Source organism: Uloborus diversus, chromosome 1 (assembly GCF_026930045.1).
Source record: "Uloborus diversus isolate 005 chromosome 1, Udiv.v.3.1, whole genome shotgun sequence".
Classification (NCBI taxonomy): Eukaryota; Metazoa; Arthropoda; class Arachnida; order Araneae; family Uloboridae; genus Uloborus; species Uloborus diversus.
The window spans coordinates 243,313,448-243,332,724 of NC_072731.1; the positions used below are offsets into that span (position 1 = coordinate 243,313,448).

The following is a 19,277-nucleotide window of genomic DNA, read 5'->3' on the forward strand; positions in this document are numbered from 1 at the left end:
TCTGAAATTCATAAAGTTCAGAATGCAAAAATCTGGCGCCGAAACGGCCGGCGCCGAAACGGTCAGCGCCGAATCGGCCAGCGCCGAAACGGCTGCGCCGAAACAGCCGCGCCGAATCGGTCGCGCCGAATCGTAACAAACCGTGATAAATATCGAATTCAACATCGTGGAAATAGCTGCTTAGAACTACGAACTACGTCGTTTGCATTAATCTTTGACGTTTAGTAATGCTTCTTGAATTCTCATTTCTTTCTACGTGGGCCAGAATATCCACAAGACTTTGAAAATTAATTTAAAAAGAATAAAGCGAAAAAATCATACGTACGAACAAAAATCACAATACTTTAGCATTTTCTTCGTTACCATGTGCGTTTGTTTTAGTTTTTAAGTCCGCCATTAGACATTGACTTCAGTGCCCCCTATAGTTCGTTGGAGTTGCGAATAAAAAAATAACAGCAGAAAGAAATATTACTTTCAGACTCAAAAAACCGTTTTCCTTGAGCACTCTCCATACTATCCATACTACTGACTGCAAGCACTCCAGTGATTGTCAGGGAATGCAGATGTGTGAGTGCTATCATCTACTGCAAGGAAAGTCAGTTTCTTCTGGCGGTTATTTTTAAATTCGGGTGTAACAACTTACCCCGTGTAACAACTAACCCCGGTCTCCCCTATATCACGGAGGTTGGCAAAATTTGAAGGAGTCCGCAAGCTAATTTGAAAAGGGGGTTCAGTAATCATTGTGGGGACCATCATTCTCAAACATGATGCTGTTGGGATATTCTCTAAAATGTCCAAATACAGACAATACAAAACTACAGAACAATGCATGGGTTATTTTATTTTCCAGAAAACAACTTACGGATCATCTTCCCAATACGTTAAATTTTGCCAACGGCACGGCGATTAGGATAAATTCATATCATCAATCAACTGTTGTTAGTTTTAAAATAATACTATATTAATTACAAATTTTTAGTTAGCAACAAAAAAAAAAATAAAATAAAAGAATTAGCGACAGATTTCCATTTGAAAATTGTTTATAAATTCAATTACTCTTCTCGAACTAAAATGCTTCAAAAACTTATTTAACACCTTTTAAAAACATCCTGATAATAAAAAGTTTTAAATTAAAAAAAATAATTTAAAAAAAACTTTTAAAAAGATAGTATTTTAGCATATAGATATTATAGTATTTTTTTTCAAGAGTTTTAGTTTTGTACAATAAAAAGGATAGTAGGGTAACGACCCCAGTAATTGGCAGGTCGCCAGTGATTGGCACTTCTAACAAAAATGACCTAAAATAAGATTTTTATCCAATCTTTTAAAAGTAGAAGGCTATATACCAACTGAGTGTACATTTACTTTAAATATTGTAACGGATTCGGTGCGACTTCCACTTTCTTGAAATGAAAACACAGTTCTTGATAAAAACACAGGAAATTTATTTACACTATGTACAGGAAAGATCTTCAACAACTGCTAAATTATTCATCAGCAATTAAGCAATTATCACACAACACCGTAAACTCAACGTTTACACACGTATTTACTTCCAAATACGAAAACAACACAGCGAACTGCCTCGCAATAAACAGAGCAAAAATGCACTCAGTTCGAAATCTCCATCGAAACTAACTGTTTATCCATCGCTAACGGCTTTTATACACCGAAAAGAATTTTCCACAACATTCTTACCTCTTCGCGAAATGCGTAGACCGTTATCAACGAAAAGAAAGAAAATAGGGGTCGTATACTTTAGCCGAATGAAAAAGGGGTTGTATATTCATTACGGGAAACTATTTACAGGTTACGTTCCTACAATAATTACTATTTACAGAATTTGTAACATTGCCCCCTTCCTAAGGACTGCACTCCCGGGCAGTACAATCCCCAGAAAGGGTGCCAAACTTCTATCACAAGTTTACAAATATACACATTAATTAATAACTAACAGATACAGAAAACACGATAATAACAAGAAATATTACTAAACATTAAAAGCAAAAATTATCTACAACTTTTATGTTATCAACCATGGTTGCTTACGTAATACTCATGAACTATGGCCATAGTATGGGGCTAACCGATCATAATGTACAACCCTAGGTTTTGCATTAGGTGATTTTTGGATCCTCACTACGACGTCATTTAGTCGATTAACGACTTTGTAGGGTCCATCCCAATGCGACTGCAATTTGGGTGACAGACCTTTCCGTCGGATGGGATTCCATAACCAAACCTTGTCGCCTTCGTTGAATTCATGTCCAGTAGACCTTGTGTCGTATCGGGTCTTCATCTTCTCCGCCGCGATGCTGATTCGCTCTCGTGCGAAGTTATGAACGTCTTCCAACCGGGCCTGGAGATCCTGGATGTACTCCTCAGGCGATGAAGGCGCATCCGGAGGACGACCGAAGACGAGATCACAAGGTAGCCGAAGCTCTCGTCCGAAGAGCATCTGAGATGGGGCATATCCGGTAGTCTCGTGGACAGCACTGCGGTAGGCCAGCAGGAACAAAGGTAGCTTCTTGTCCCAATCCTGTTGATTTCTGGATACCATAAGTGAGAGATTATTCAGGATTGTGCGGTTAAATCTCTCCACCATGCCGTCCGATGTGGGTGTAGTGGTGTTGTCCTAGTTTTCTCAATTCCGAAAATTTGACATAGGCCCTTAAACACAGCAGAGATGAAATTCCTCCCTTGATCGGAATGAATCTGCAAAGGTGTTCCATATCTCGAGATCCAGTGTTGGACTAGAGTCTCTGCTACGGTAGTAGCCTCTTGATCTGGAATGGGATATGCTTCCGGCCATTTGGTGAAGTAGTCGATGGAAACAAGAATGTATTTGTTCCCATCAGCAGTTCTTGGTAGAGGACCCAGGATGTCGATCCCAATTCGTTCGAAAGGAGCTCCAACGTTGTACAGATGTAGCTTCCCTCTGCTTCTCTTCTTCGGTCCTTTACGAGCAGCACAGGCGTCACAAGAATGGCACCACTTCTCCACGTCATCCTTCGCCTTGCTCCAGAAGAAGCGCTCCCGAACTTTATTGAGAGTTTTCAAGACACCAAAATGTCCTCCAGTCGCACTACTATGTATTTCTTTCAGAACATCTGAAATCCTGGATCGAGGAAGTAGTAACTGCCACCTAGATGTCTTGCCGTCGTCAGATTCCCATTTCCGGTGTAGCACGCCGTTCCGTAAATGGAGTGAGTTCCATAAAGCCCAGTATCTTTTTGTTGCAGGACTGAAAATGGAAACGTCCTGCCAGCTAGGGCGTCGACTGTCACTTTCCATGAACTCTAAAATTGGTTTTATGTCGGGGTCTTCAAGTTGATCTTTTCGAACTTGGTCATCACTCCATGGATCAGGTTCTGATGATATTGGAGTCACTGTCACCTGATAGGCGGTAGGGCTAGTCGTTCCATACTGTTTCTCGATTCGGGAACAATAATTGCAGTTCTCAGGACAGGGTCTCCTTGATAAAGCGTCAGCATTACCGTGAGATAACCCTTTTCGATGCTTGATCTCCATGTCATATTCCTGGAGCCGCTGTATCCATCTGGCTATCTGGCCTTCCGGATTTTTGAAGTTCAAAAGCCAAGTTAATGAGGCATGATCTGTCCGAAGCAGAAATTTTCGGCCGTAGAGGTAATGATGGAAGTGTTCTACAGCTTTCACTATGGCCAGTAACTCCTTTCTGGTGACGCAGTAATTTCGCTCCGACTTTGATAAGCATTTGCTCCAGTAAGCGATGACATGTTCATTTCCGTCAATTTCTTGGGATAAAACAGCTCCGATGCCCTCGTTGCTCGCATCAGTGTCCAGGATGAAGGATTTTTCAGGCTGAGGATAGGCGAGGATAGGCGTTGATGTTAAAGCCTCCTTCAGTCGTAGAAATGCATCTTCGCATTCTTTGGACCATTCGAACTTTTGCTTGCTCTCCGTCAGCTTATGCAAAGGTCGTGCAATGTTGGAAAAACCCTTTACAAACTTCCTGTAGTAGGTGCAGAGCCCCAGGAAACTTCGCAGCTGATGGATGTTTTCGGGACGACTCCAACTCCTGACCGCAGATACCTTCTCTGGATCGGTTTGTACACCCTCAGAAGAGATGATGTGACCAAGGTAGTTCACTTCCCGGCGGAACAAATTACATTTGGACGGGCTTAACTTCAGATTGGCTTCCTTAAGCTTTTGCAGCACCTTCCTAAGATTTGCCAGATGTTCTTCGAAGCTGCGTCCCACGATGATGATATCGTCTAAGTAGACCAGACAGGATTCGTAGGAAAGTCCTCTTAACACTGTCTCCATAAGACGTTCGAACGTAGCTGGTGCATTGCAGAGGCCGAAGGGCATCACTTTAAACTGCCATAAGCCTTGTCCAGTTGTAAACGCTGTCTTCTCTCGGTCATCAGGGTGTATCTCAACCTGCCAGTAGCCGCTCTTCAAGTCCAGGGTCGAAAACCACTTGTGTCCGGAAAGAGTGTCTAAGGTGTCGTCTATCCGTGGAAGAGGGTAACTGTCTTTCTTGGTGATTTCATTCAGTCGTCGGTAATCGACACAAAATCTGGTGGAGCCATCTTTCTTTCGGACCAAGACGATGGGAGAGGCCCAAGGACTGGATGACGGTTCGATTACATCATTCTCCTTCATCTCTTTCAGGAGGGTCTCAACCTCTTCCTTCTTGGCGAACGGTAGTCGTCTTGGATGCTGTTTAATAGGGAGGTGTTCTCCAGTGTTGATCCTATGCTGCGTTAAATTCGTCCTGCCCACATCCTCCGATGTAGATGAAAACAGATGCTTGAAGTCCTCCACCAATTGTTCCGCAGCAGTTCTTTGATCTTTCGATAATGGCGCACTCCCAATTAACTTCGATGTCAAGGACTCAGATGACACAGTCTCGGGGGAATTGATTCTTCTAATGATGCAGTTTACTGGAGTACAAGTTGCCAACACTTCACCTTTTCGGATATTCCTTGGCCTTTCACTCACGTTGGCGACTCTCACAGGAATTACATCCTTAGAAAGGTCCACAAGCGTAGATGCTACCAGCACTCCTTTTAGATTATTGTTTAGGTTAGGGTATTCAACGAGTCCAAATCGAAAACTATTGCTTTCTTCAAGAGAGCCAGGTATTAATGATTCTGACCTTGAGGGAATCGATAAATCTGTTTGGGCTATTATTTGATGAGCGGATTTTACATCACTTTCTGCAGGGAAAACGGCTATGTCTTCTCTCATCGAGTGCAGCTCATTAGTCTTGAAGTCGAGAGTGAAGTCATATTTCTTCAAAAAGTCCAATCCGAGAATGAAGGGGTCCGTGATATTAGCGACGAATGCCGTATGATGGTAGGTGGCATTCCCAAACACTATTTCCAAGTCCACTTTACCGTCAATCTCGATTTTGTCACCTGTCACAGTCTGGAGACCTACGCGTGGCGATGTCCACAGCAGTTTCAATCCAAATTCACGAGCCACATCTGTCCTAATGATTGTCACATTGGCTCCAGTGTCAACAATCAGTCTGCAGGGGTTCCCATTTACATGTGCGTAAATGAAAAGTCCATCACTGCCACTACTAGAAGAGGAAATCTGCAGAGCTTTAGTGGTGGTGATTTCCTTCCCTCGCGTAGCTTGGCGAGCCGGACAACTCCTTCGCAGGTGTCCTTCACTACCGCATTTCCAGCACTTCTGCTCTTGTTTCTTTTGGGCTGTTATGCTGCTCAGATGTCTTGTCAAGTCACCGAGTTGTCTCTCAAGTTCAGCGAGGTGGGACGACCTGGAATCAGACTCATCAGCTTCCTGAGTCCGGATTAGATGGCGATCCACACGGGTTGCTTCTTGGGCGGCCTCGTATCTCATCGCATACATCAAAGCGGATTTCAAGTCGTTTACATTCGCCATCCGGAGGGCCTTCTAGATCTCAGGATTCCGAACTCCGTCGATGAAGTAGTTGAGTGCCAGGTTGTCCCGAACATCCGCAGGACAGTCGCAAAAAGCAAGATGAGACAGTCTCTCGACGTCCGCCGCTAGCTCTTGCAGGGTTTCCCCGGTTTTCTGGAAACGGGACTTCAACTGGAGTCGGCTGAACTCTTTCTGGCATTTCTCACCGAAGCGAAGCTCCAACGCAGATGTGAGGGCGGCGAAATCCAGGCGCTGGCTGTCCGGAAGGGTCTGGAGAATGTCCGCTGCGTCACCTCTCAGGGATGCTGCAAGATGACAGGCGTTGGTAGCAGAGTCCCATCCGTTCGCTTCCGCCACTATCATGAATTGAGTTTTGTAAACCTGCCACGAAGTTTTCCCATCAAATGTGGCAAGTTTAATGGACGGTCGAGCAACCGATGTGGGAGCGCCAAACTGTACAGAGCTGCTTTCCGCGGTCGCCAATCTCCTTTCCACGTCCTTAAAGATCTCTTCTTTAAGTAGATGAAATCTTCTATCTTCATCTTCAAATTTATTTTCTACAGCATTGAATCGGCTTTCAACGGTATCAAATTTTTCTTCAATTGCATCAACTCGATGCTCTATGTCATTAAATTTATTTTCCATCACAGTCTTTACCGAAATAAGGTCATTTTTAATTTCTTCTTGGTTAGACGTTAAGTCCTTTTTCAGCACCGTTAAGTCCTTTTTCAGCACCGTTAAATCGCTTTTTAACTGGTCTTGATTTGCCAACATACTTGCAGTCAGATCACTTTTTAATTGTTCTTGATTAGCCGCCATATCATTTTTAATTGTTCTTGATTAGCTGTAAAACTTGCAGTCAAGTCACTTTTTAATTGTTCTTGATTAGCCGCCATATCACTCTTCACAGAGTTGATTGCATCAAGCAGTTGTTTTAATTGTTCATCCATTGCGCGAGTAATCACCATACAAATAAAGTCCAAATTTAAAAAGTCTTTATGAAAAAATGTCCAAAGTCACACTTACTGCAAGAAAGTCCTGAAGTAGCCCCACGTTGGGCGCCAAATTGTAACGGATTCGGTGCGACTTCCACTTTCTTGAAATGAAAACACAGTTCTTGATAAAAACACAGGAAATTTATTTACACTATGTACAGGAAAGATCTTCAACAACTACTAAATTATTCATCAGCAATTAAGCAATTATCACACAACACCGTAAACTCAACGTTTACACACGTATTTACTTCCAAATACGAAAACAACACAGCGAACTGCCTCGCAATAAACAGAGCAAAAATGCACTCAGTTCGAAATCTCCATCGAAACTAACTGTTTATCCATCGCTAACGGCTTTTATACACCGAAAAGAATTTTCCACAACATTCTTACCTCTTCGCGAAATGCGTAGACCGTTATCAACGAAAAGAAAGAAAATAGGGGTCGTATACTTTAGCCGAATGAAAAAGGGGTTGTATATTCATTACGGGAAACTATTTACAGGTTACGTTCCTACAATAATTACTATTTACAGAATTTGTAACAATATTATAAATTCAATCGTTAAGAAAAAAAAAAGCATGTTTAAAAATGCTACAAGGTATTCAAAAGGATTTTTTTTATTACAGGGTGGCGACAGAAACTGGGAAAAAAAGTTCCCTGATTTCCCTGATTAAGTTTACCAAATTGCCCTGATTTACGTTACCAATGATAATGGTTTCCTTTCTTTGCATTTTATTCAATATGCAATGCTTTTCAGGTAGGGCAGTGTTTATAACAGCTTAAGCTGTTAATTAAAAATATATTTTGAAGAGAGGCTCCTTTTTTTTTTTTTTTTTTTGGTAAAAATAGTATATTCAATTATCGACAGAGAAGTACTGTAGGAAATCTAAAACAAATACTTTATTTCCTGGAACCAGTTAACATAAGAATTCTAAGAAATTATTAAAAACCACTCTTAAAGACATACTAATCATGATAAAACTAAAAAATTTAAATGGAAATAATCTTGAACTGAATCCTCAAGCAGTATAATTGTTGCTGCAAGAATAACAAGTTATAGTTAAAGTATAGAAGTAATGCAGTTTTACCTGTATAAATCATAATGCCGTGTGCAGGTAAACGGCAGTATTTGCAGAAATTAGTTTTCGAGATATTTGAAGAAATGTGTGGTGGATTTAGTACTAACAATAGGAAAAGTGTTGGGAATGAGACTTTTTTTCGCGAATCTTTTTCAGTGGAAACCAAATAAGTGAGTATGTACAATAATGTACAACAAATGACAAAAATGCAAAAAAAAAAGAAAGCGCAGTTACTGCCCTTTACTTGCGCACGGCAGAATAGACATATTTATGTAAAACGTATTGAAATCTTTCAACAACCAGCCATATTGAGCTATTTATTCTCTAATCAAGAACTTAGGTTTTAATGAATGAATACAACATTTTAACTATTAAAAAAATAATAAAAATATTTACTTATGTACACAACTCAATTTCAAAACCTTAGATTACTTTAGTAGAAAACAGCATTGAAATTCAAAAACAATTATTAATTTCAAAATGTATATGTATATGGTTTTCAAGTAAAAGAGTTTTAGGGTCTGAAAAGAAACCTTTCGTGTAATCTGAAGTGATAGCGAATAATACCATGGCAAAAAGACAAATTTGATTTTCAGTCAAAATTCAATTTTTGCAATTAAATTAAAAACGGCAGGTGATAACTTTTAAGATTTTTTTAACATTAATTTAAAAAACAAATATTTTTTCTTGAAATCGTGATAACAGTATGCTAATTACTTCAAAACAATAAGCAAAGGCAAGGGAGCAAAGTCATTAATGACAACTTCCTCTTTGCCTGTAGGGTTGTTTATTTACGTAGCTTGGAATGCGTGGAAGAAAAATTCAAGCAAGGTAAAATAAACAACTTTACAGACACAGAAGTAATCTTAGGAAGCTCATCCTAAGATTGAAAACTTTGACCTTGAGGAAAAACGATGCATAAATATGCGACACTGTGTAATCTCACCTCAGTAATTTTACTTTTTTAAAACAAATAATTGGCGGAAAACTCGTAGGGAAACAAAGTACTTCATTTTGCAATAAATTTTTTTTTTCTTTTTCTGTGATCATTTTTCCCTGAATTTTTGTTATTTTTTCAAAATTCCCTGATTTTTCCCTGAGTGATAAAGTTCCCTGACTTTTCCCTGATCTGTCGCCACCCTGTATTATTCAAAACACATTTTGAACACATTTCCGATCATTTCAAGTTCCTTGCATTTTATTTTCCTTCTTTTCAAGTAGTTTGTTTTCAGTAAAAAGTTGTAACCTGTTTAAAAAAAAAAAAAATCACATGCGCCACACCTACTGTATCCGTCGCGTCATCAATAAATAAACCGGCGCTTACGACCGAAAATACGATATAGTTTTGGAATCCTTGTATGCATTGGGCTATTAAGAGACCCAAGATAGATGGGGGACTTGCTCCTAGTGTTATCTCTCATTTTCATAAATAACACTTTTGCTACTAGATTTATTGCACTTGCTTCTGTCTCTTCCCTCAACGGAACATTTCCAAAAAGCAGCGAATTGCTAGTTTTTCCTTCATTCTCAGAAATTTGGGTACTCTATTGATATCTTGTCTTGACAGCTTAAGAAGAGAAAGACCCCACCATTGTAAAATCTGCAGTGGAGATATAATTCCCAAAAATATGCGAGTTTACAAATGCAAAGATATCTGCTAGAAGAGGGTTAGTTTTAAAACTTTGAAATTTAGCTTAGGTCTTTGCATCCATAGGCTCACAAATTTGGCATGAAAATTATTTCCTTGTAACCTCAAAGCATAAGATACCTTTAATTATTTGCAATTTTGTGCTTTATAATGTTGTTTTAGCCAATCTAACTTCTTGAAATGTATTTATTTCTTCTGACTAAAAATGCTCTTTCTTTTTTTTGGAATGCCCTCATTTCTTGTAGTAATCCACAAATACTTCTTCATTGTTAATCAGGATTGTCGAATTCATTGAGAAAAGAGGATTTGCGCGATCCTTTCGAGTCAGTTTGAAATTTGTAAATGGCAAGTGCTCCTTTTTTTGCCATGAAAGTGCGTGTTTGAAATTCTGTAACTTTTGATTGGTTGAATAAAATGTAACAAAATAGCATATCAAATTGAAGAAAATTTAAAGCTCTGCAACTTTGTCACTGACGGTTTTCATGTTCACTGATTTTGGGAGGCACTAGAAGCAAATGTTTGACAAAAAGAGAGAATTTTTCCGAAAATCATCGATTTTTCATAACATATACCCGGAAAATTATTGTAATTTTGACAAATATGTGTAGAAACAATTTCATAGGAAGTTTATTTAGCTTGAATTTTAATTTTAAACGATTTTTTTCCACCGTTTCCGACATTTTCTCGAAAAACCCAAATTTTTCTTCCCCCTCCCTCCCACCTTTAGCTCACCCCCTAGGGGTGGAGACTTTTAGTATGTTTATTTGGATAATGTTCGGAAATTGTGACAAAAATCATCAATATTAGTCTACAAAGAGGTGAGTTCATAGAAGATCTAAAAAAGCAATAATTACACCGATACACAAATCAGGTGCTAAAGATGACTGTAATAATTTCAGACCTATCTCAGTTCTACCAATATTCTCAAAATTATTGGGAAAATGTTATAGCTCTCAGTTGATGAATTTCTTAGAAAAATATGATTTTTTCCATAACGCACAATACGGATTTAGGCAAAACAGAAATACTGAAAAAGCTGTATTAAAATTAGCAGGTGAAATTTATGCGAACATTAACGAAAACTATGAAACTTCAGCAGTATTCTTGGATTTACGCAAAGCATTTGACAGTGCAAGAATAAAGATTTTGATAAAAAAGTTATACAATGTTGGAATAAGAGGAATACCTTACAAATGGATATTATCCTATCTCACGGACAGAAAACAAGCAGCAAAACTAAATAACTGTATAAGCAAATATAAAACAACAAAAACGGGAGTCCCTCAGGGATCAATTTTAGGTCCTTTACTTTTTTTAATATATATTAATGACATGTCATACATTAAATTATACGGTACAATTACTCTATACGCAGATGATACAGCATTAACATATTCTGCAAGGAGCATTAATGATATAAAAAACCAAATAGAACTTGATTTAACTGCTATAAATAAATGGTTAACTGACAATATGTTATCTCTTAATATAAATAAAACAAAATATATAAAGTTTGATTTAAAAAAGAAAGGAATTAATAAAATTGATTTAGGCATAAAATATCACGAACCAACATGTGACTGCACAAATAACTGTAACTGCCCTACCATAGAAAGAGTCGAAAATATAAATTATTTAGGTATAACTTTTAGTGAAAATTTAAAATGGAAATGCCATACTGATAAACTTGTGAAGAAATTAAGAGGTAGAATACATTGGCTTTATCTATTGAGAAATATAGTTGGGAAAACGTTTCTTAGATGTTTATTTTATGCTTGGATAAACTCAATAATTACGTATGGTATTTGTGCATGGGGAGGTGATTATGAAACAAATCTTACCAATTTAAATAGAACTTATGCAAAAATTTTGAAAATAATTTATGGATCTAAACAAGAACTTAATAAAAACTATACTATTTTACAAAAGTCAGACAAAATCTATAATATCAGAGAAATATATGCACAGAGAATATTGTATTTTTTGCATAACAACAATAACTGGTTTGAAATTAATGAAAAACAATATAATACTCGAATTTCAGGTAAACAATATAAAGTTATAAAACCAAATAAAACGATTATTAAAAAGCAATTCTTTTACTTGGCACCGCGGCTGTTTAATGAACTATCGGAAGATGTTAGGAATGAGAACTTCAAAAAATATAAACAAGGGGTCAATGAATATATACAAAATAACGACATTCTATCAATAATTAACTTTTAGCTGATAAAATATACTGACTTGCCAACCGGGGGGGGGGGGATTTTGTATTGTATTTTTTATACTATTGAATGTTTCAATGCGAGTTATTGTGTTTTTTTTTCTGGAGTCAAACAGTCCAATAATTGTTCTGTGTAAAATTTTTACTACTTGTGTAAAATTAATTTGTAAATATTACTGTTAATACATATTTGTGTTTGTACTCCATACTAAACCAATTAAAAACACTGCGGGCAGTGCCTTTGGCGCTCTTTGGTGTTGAATTTACTACTAACTCATGTTGAATTATAGTCAAGATTTTCTTAATGTTTTATTATGACGTTTGTAATTTAGTTTTATAATTTGTAAGTTTTTTAACTTTATTTTATTTTGCTTACTGTTATGTATGTGTATTTTGTTTTGTTAATAAATCTTATCTTATTTATTAACGACCCCTAACAATATCCTGATGTCAAAAATTATCGCATATTCCATGCACGCTATACCTTTATTTTGAGCACTCATTGACTGGACTATATAAGATATAGCTATTGCAGTCAATACCTACAAAATAATAATCTCCTCTTTGTATTCAGCTGAACAAAAATTATTTGTATAAAAAATGATATTATAAAAGAATTCCTAAGAAAGTGTTTTCATTCCATCAAAGGTTCAATTCGGTAGAACCGGTTATTCTCATCTTGCATTCAATGAAAATGAAAGGTATGTTTGGTCAGGAAAAAGAAACATGACTGTGAGCATTTTAATATCATTAAAACTATTACTTACATATCATTCAAAACTATTTACATGTTGCTTTCATATTCACCAAAACAAGTACCCTGATTTTTTCCCTCTTCAAATTGTTGCAAATGCAAATATTATGCATTATATAAAGCAGGAGTTGACAAATTCTCTCTAGTGCATTCAGGGAGAAGTGATAGCGGAAGTAAACAAAAAGGACTGCTGTTTCGGGCCAACATTTGCCACTTTCGTGAATTACTCGTCAGTTTGGCGATTCTGTTTATGAATATTTTACTCATTTGATTGGCACTGTTTTCAATATCTCAGCGCCAAACAGGCAACACTAGCGCTAAGGGTCATGTTGCTTTGTTTATTTCAAATATCACTGCCTGTAGAATGCACTATGAAAATATTGCAGCAAGTCAATAAAGTTAGGACTTGACTATTATTTTTCAAATTAATAAAAACGCAATTTCAACAAAATACATTTGTTTTCAAATTAGAAGATAAACTTTATTTTACAAAAAATGTTAAACATATAACCAAGAAAGAAATTAAAAGCATCCATTCATGCATTAAGTAACAGCATGCATTAAGTTACCTTAAAAAGCTGACATGGACACAATGTAACTTCCTGGCACATGCATTTAATTATGAAGATCTATTTTCAACCATCTATAGAAAGTTATTTTCGAGTTATGTAAGATACATGGGTATATGCTTACTGCAGACATCACAATAATTCGAATCGGGGATGGTCGAAATAGGTATCTAAGTTGAGCATAAGAACATACATAATTACAGATTTTACAAAAAAAAAGAAAAAACTAGTCAAAATTGATTTAGATTCAGGGAGGGGTGGTTAAAACCAGTGGTGGCAATTCGGGAAAGCAACCGCCTCTAACTTTTTATAATTAATTTAATTATTTTATTGTCTAATTCAGGAACAAAAACAAAAAATTATAATAAAAAAAAGCAGAAATGTCAAAATTTTCAGAACACATTTTTTTTTTTTACCTTGTACATTTGTTTGCAAAACAGTACTTAACTAAAAGCAGCGACTTTTAGTTTATACATTCATTGTTTTTTAGATGTTAGTAAATCAATTATTATCAAATGTTTATATCACAGCTCAAAATACTTCAGAGTAAATAATGTGTGTCAAAGTGATTCTTCGGGAAAAGTTATTGTATACATAATTCAGTCAAATGTTAAGAAAAATGTGAGTTAAGTTGTTAGATTTACATCAATTTCCACTCATCTGCTCTCAAAACAAGCCCTAATAAAATTATTCTCTTTTTTTTTTTCATTTTTTGCTGCCACCAAACGTCCCATGGCTTTTATTTATTTATTTTTTGACCCCCTCCCCCCTCTTATAGCCCCAATCGCTGCCGCTGATTAAAACAGATATTGTATTGAAGTTTCAGTGACATCCTTTAAGGAAGTAAACAAAAAATATGATAAACAAATACATAATTGAAATTTTTACGTATGCAAAATATAAAAAGAAAAATGACATTTATGGAGAAAATGAAGCTTATTCACGAAACATGCTGAATTTTCTGGTTTATACTTAAATTTTTAGGTGTCAGCACTGAAAATCTAAAAGACATGACTACCTGGCGCCCAGTATTTGCTGAGCCCTACTCTGAATGGTTTACCCCCAGTTTCATCGACATCGAAAATGTCTCCCATCTTCTAATACAACAAAAGGTAAAATGGCAAAACTGGGGACGACCTCTAAATTACTGATTTTCAAGCAAATATTTTGACACATGTGTACATTGTTTTGGAGTAAAAGCCAACAATATTTTTGTACTAATATTTCAATTTTTATTGTTTTTGCTTCTATCTTAATATGTAAAACTAATTACAGCAATAAACAATTGTACTATCTTGCTTTGTGCAATGTTTATAAATTTATTTACTAAGTTATTTCATAAAAGTTCATTAACTCAAGCATTTAAATAATAATATGAGTATTTGTACACTTTTCTTTTTCAATTCATGAGGCACAAAAGACCGTGCAAAACATATGTACACAATTGCAGTTCTTTTAGAGCTGAAAACAATGTCTATCATAAGTAATAGACAATGTCTATATATGTATCAATTCATCTAAGGAAATTAAATATACAGTTGGCTCTCTGTTTAACGACTTTCAAGAGACCACAAAAAATCATCCCAAGTAGAAATCGTCCTTAAATAGAATGCTTTTAACACTATAGTGGACCATCTGGGACAGTGAAAAGCCGTCGTTAAATAGGGTGTCGTTAAACAGAGAGCCAACTGTATTTTAAAATTGACTATAGAAAAAATTATTTTCAAAATAATACATTACAATACAAAAGTATTAAAATAATAAATTACAGTGAAGCACTGTTTATACATTTTTGAAGGGATTGTATGAAAAAAGCGTTAAATGAAAACATGTAGGGGGAGGTGGGATACGTTGGATCATGGGACACGTTGGACCAGTCTCAATTATTTTAATACTATTAATATATTTTTTTTTATTTTATGACCAACAGATAGCACCTATGGTCCTACAAATCCTATAATGAAATCCCATGGTATAGTTATATTGAACAAATTTTATTCCAGAAAGTGTTACTGCAGTAGTTCCGAGTAATTTTCAGAAAACTGTAACTTTATTTTTTTTTGAATGATTTTCATGAAGGTTGCGGAAAAAAAGTGAACTTTTTTAAAGTAATTTTTTTTAGTCTACAATAATAGGCCATTTTTTCATTTTTTTTTGTCAAAAAGAAAAAAATTATGACATAACTTTATCAGACCCAGTAAGTGGGGTAGGTTGGTCCACTCTTTGTGAGGCACATTGGACCGAACCAAACTACCCCACATAATTTTTTTAAAAAAATTTCCCCTTAAGCCTTAATAAGTATAACAATATTCTAAGTATTTGAATATTATACATTCATTTCATTTCATGTTGCACATGTTTCAAAATAAAAATAATATAAAAAAATAGGGCAAAAAAAGCAAAGATAATTATTTAACAAAAATTATACTAAATTAATTTTACCAAAAGATTCATTTCCTATTTGCACTTTTTTACAATTTTTATTTTCAAATATACTTCTAAAATTTTCCAGACAGTTGTTTCCTAAGAGTAAAATATACATTTTAATCTAAGTTCTCTAGTCTTAAATAATTCCTTGAAAAAAAAATTCAAGTTTTTCATCACTGTACTTAATTTGAGACATCCGGAATGAAAAGGCAATAGATTATTGTAATGAAGTTCAAACTGGATTCGGTTAACATGTTTTGATTTCATATCAATGCGGGGAAAAAATACCAGAACCAAATGGTCTGTTAACCTGCAAACTTGGAAGAATATGAAATTTTAAGAACAGGTGAAGGTAATGATAGTTATGAACTGAATTTGAAAATTCTGCTAGTGGGCCAATGCTCTATTGACCAATAAGGAGAAACAAATTACAAAAGCATTCTGTATGCTTTTCTGCCAATGTTTAAATTGCAATAATTATTTACAAACGAAGCAATGCACAAAACTTGGGTTAAACTTAATTTACTGTTCAGTACAAATTTTGAATTATAACTTGTAGAATTCGTTTAAATAAAGCTAAAATTGATCACAAACAGAAAACATGGAAAGTTTTATTAGATAGTACAAAACATTTGTACTGCTACAAAATTAACTTTTTGACCTGGGAATCTTTTTGGAAAGACATGGTAGAAAGTTTTTGTCCCCATTATCCTTTGCAATACAACTCAAGTTGGCATTAAAATGATAATAATTCATTTATATTTCAAAAAACACAATTTTAAAAAGCTTGGCAAAATTATTTTTACATTATGCTACATCCACAATTTTTACAGTAAACTTTCTAAGCAAATGTAATCTATACATTTGTGTAATTTTCAGTTGAATAGTTCATCAACTGATAATTACAGCAATAATCAATTAACAATAAACAAAACCAAGTTCATAAATAAGCTTTTGGAAATTTCATAATGATGGAAAATCATTTCTACATCAGATATATCATGCATTGTTTTACAAATTCATAAAAGAGCATTTTACATGATTTATTTCATTTTATCGTGAATATAATTATGATTTCACGACACAAAATGCAATACATAATTGCATTTGCTTTGAAAACCATTTCTAAGTACCTCCAAAAATTATTTACAAATTTATTTAACAATAGCCCTCCTAAAAAGGCTACAATAATGACATCCTATTGGTAACATTACACAACTGAAGTAAATCCAGCATGGGAAACATTATATTCCCAGGTTAGTATTTTTACATCAAACCTTTTCCATTAACAAGTTTTTATGCTTTGGCATCTTTCTATCACATTTATTTCTTAAAATACATGCAAAATGCATAATTACATTGTGTTTTGAAAATCCAGGAGGTTCAAACTATGGGGCAGGCTTTAGACTACCTTTAGGCACTGAAAGGGGAGTCCCTCTCGATCCCTTCCACAAAATAATTGAAAAACTTCAAGACTTTTAACCTTTTGATTGGCAAAATTAGAAGGACGAGTATAATTCAGAACGTATCTGATAGAACAGAGAAAAGCATAGAGGTAGGAGAAAAAAAATTCAGTATCAAGCAAAAAAAGAACGAGAGGCAGTAATAACAAAGAAAACGAAACATGTGAATGAAAAATATGACAAAGATAGGAACATAAGATTAAAGATGTAAAGTATGGTTTCAATGTAAAAATATTTTAACCTTTTTACTCTGTTTCATTACATAAAAATTATTATTGCTGCTTATTTTTGAAACACTAAGATTCATTAGTTTGTTCCGAATCATCTTCCTCTGATTTATACAATGCCCAGTTTCTTCTTTTGAAGACTTTAGCAGAGCTGCTCACTTCTTTCTCCTCACTTTTACTATCATCCAAAGATACATTAACTTCCTTAATTTCTGGAAATTGCAACAAAGGTTCATTCACAGGCTTTATCGGGCTGCTACAAAGGTGGTTTTCGAAAAAATTCTTAACATTTGGAGACAAATTTGATCCTTTTTTATCAATAAAAAAATCACAAGATCCAGATCCATCCAAATCACTTCTTTCTCTTTTGGGCGGTGTGCTTTCCTCGGCCGAATCCTCGTCGCTGATGTTAATTTCATCAGGATTTGAGGAAGATAAAAACGAAGAGTAATCAGTGCGAGAAAATTCACCAATGCTCAGATTTCCATTTGAATTATTGCAAACAAGAGAGAAGGGATCGGTGATGTCGAGTAACTTACAAAATGTCTCAGTTTGAGGATTAATGTAAGATTTCAAACTGTTATCTCGTGGTGAACTGGGGCTAGCAGGATTGTAAGGTTCTGATGTTGTAGCGAAATTAAGAGGAACTTTTAGTTCCGAGTTCAATAACTCCATCACGCCATTCAACTCGTCTTCAGTTGGTGTGAAATCCCATCTTTCATCGCTGCCAACACCAGGCATAAATGAGTTTCTTCTTGAAGTGTTTAGCAAATGATTCGTTGACCGAAGAATACACAACCATTCGGGATCATATTCAAGGTGAGTCGATTCTGTTTTACTCTCAATGTCAAGTATTTGCAAATATTGTCGACGGGGTAAACATTTATCCAAGGCAAGAAATTTTGTGCAAGTTTTCTTTTCACTGTCTTCATGTGGTACAATAGCAGCAAATTTGCAATGTAAATGAGCTGCAAACCAATAAGATGGTTTTAATTTAAATAGCAACTCTTGAGCAGGCTGGCTGCCAAGCTGGTTGTTATCCATTTCGTCTTTAAAAAACGATTTACGTTGTAAAAGTTTCTCTTTGTCGCCATAATTGTAAACCCCTACTGGCCAATCATGTGATATAAATATGTCTAGATGGCTTTTTATCTGCTTCAGTCTAAACACATCCATATTTCGAATATGGTAAACACTTCTTTTGGAAGATTCGTCATATGGTGGCGTTTCAAAGTGGCCTTTAAGGTAATCACGACCTTTATATATACCTGATAGCCCAGCAATCCGAATTCCGCCGACGTTTATCACATTGGCATATCCCATATAAAATATATTTGGACAAACCCAACCCCCATAAGCTAGCTCAGACAAATAGTTAGAAGCTTCATGGTTACCACCAACAAAAATTGTCAGAACTGGTGCAGTCTTAGTACCAGAATAATATTTATAAAATGTATTGAGTTTTCTGAATTTCGGAGGAACAGCCATGCATTGCAAATCTGCCGGATTTCTGACAGCTTGAAAATCTCCGCATATTATCAGCAAATCAACTTTTAAACCGTTTTCGGTTTCTAAATGATTAAGAGCTTCATATATTTTGTCTAATTCTCCATGAGCGCAACCTACTACAGCAATTTTCATGGTAAACAGTTCAAAAGTAAATAACTATGTATGATACTCACTTAAATATTAAGACTTCTAACGTGAAAAAAATTGATGAAATGTCATAGAATCACTTTTTTCTAATTATTTGGTTTTCAGCCTCTAACGCTAATAACTAAAGCTTAGAAAAATGTGTAAATAGGACCTGGGATTGTAAGGAACGGAGAGAAATTGAAAATGTAAACAATCAGAAGTCATTGTTAGATATAGTTGCAGTGTATAAGAAAAGTTAAATTTAAAATTATCTTTCAAAAAAGGGTAGATCTTTCACTGTTTATCATCTGAACAGTGGATTTGGAAAATTATTGAATTATTTTATAAA

General features: G+C 35.3%; 2 protein-coding genes across 2 annotated transcripts in view; one reads left to right on the plus strand and one right to left on the minus strand.

The window, feature by feature from the left end:
* LOC129219665 (probable G-protein coupled receptor No9) overlaps window positions 1-17,020 on the plus strand; it is a 29,882-nt gene extending 12,862 nt beyond the window's left edge. Inside the window, exons 3-4 of the mRNA XM_054853945.1 lie at window positions 14,161-14,288; window positions 16,982-17,020. Of these exons, the coding sequence (XP_054709920.1) occupies window positions 14,161-14,288; window positions 16,982-17,020 (167 nt within the window). The remainder of the gene's footprint in view (window positions 1-14,160; window positions 14,289-16,981) is intronic.
* LOC129219676 (uncharacterized) lies at window positions 15,812-18,934 on the minus strand. Its single transcript, XM_054853956.1, has 2 exons — window positions 17,667-18,934; window positions 15,812-17,549 (listed from the first exon to the last, which is right to left on the minus strand). Exons 1-2 carry the CDS (start codon window positions 18,932-18,934, stop codon window positions 17,363-17,365), a joined length of 1,455 nt encoding a protein of 484 aa, XP_054709931.1. The 3' UTR covers window positions 15,812-17,362.
* Between the last annotated feature and the right edge of the window lie 343 nt (window positions 18,935-19,277).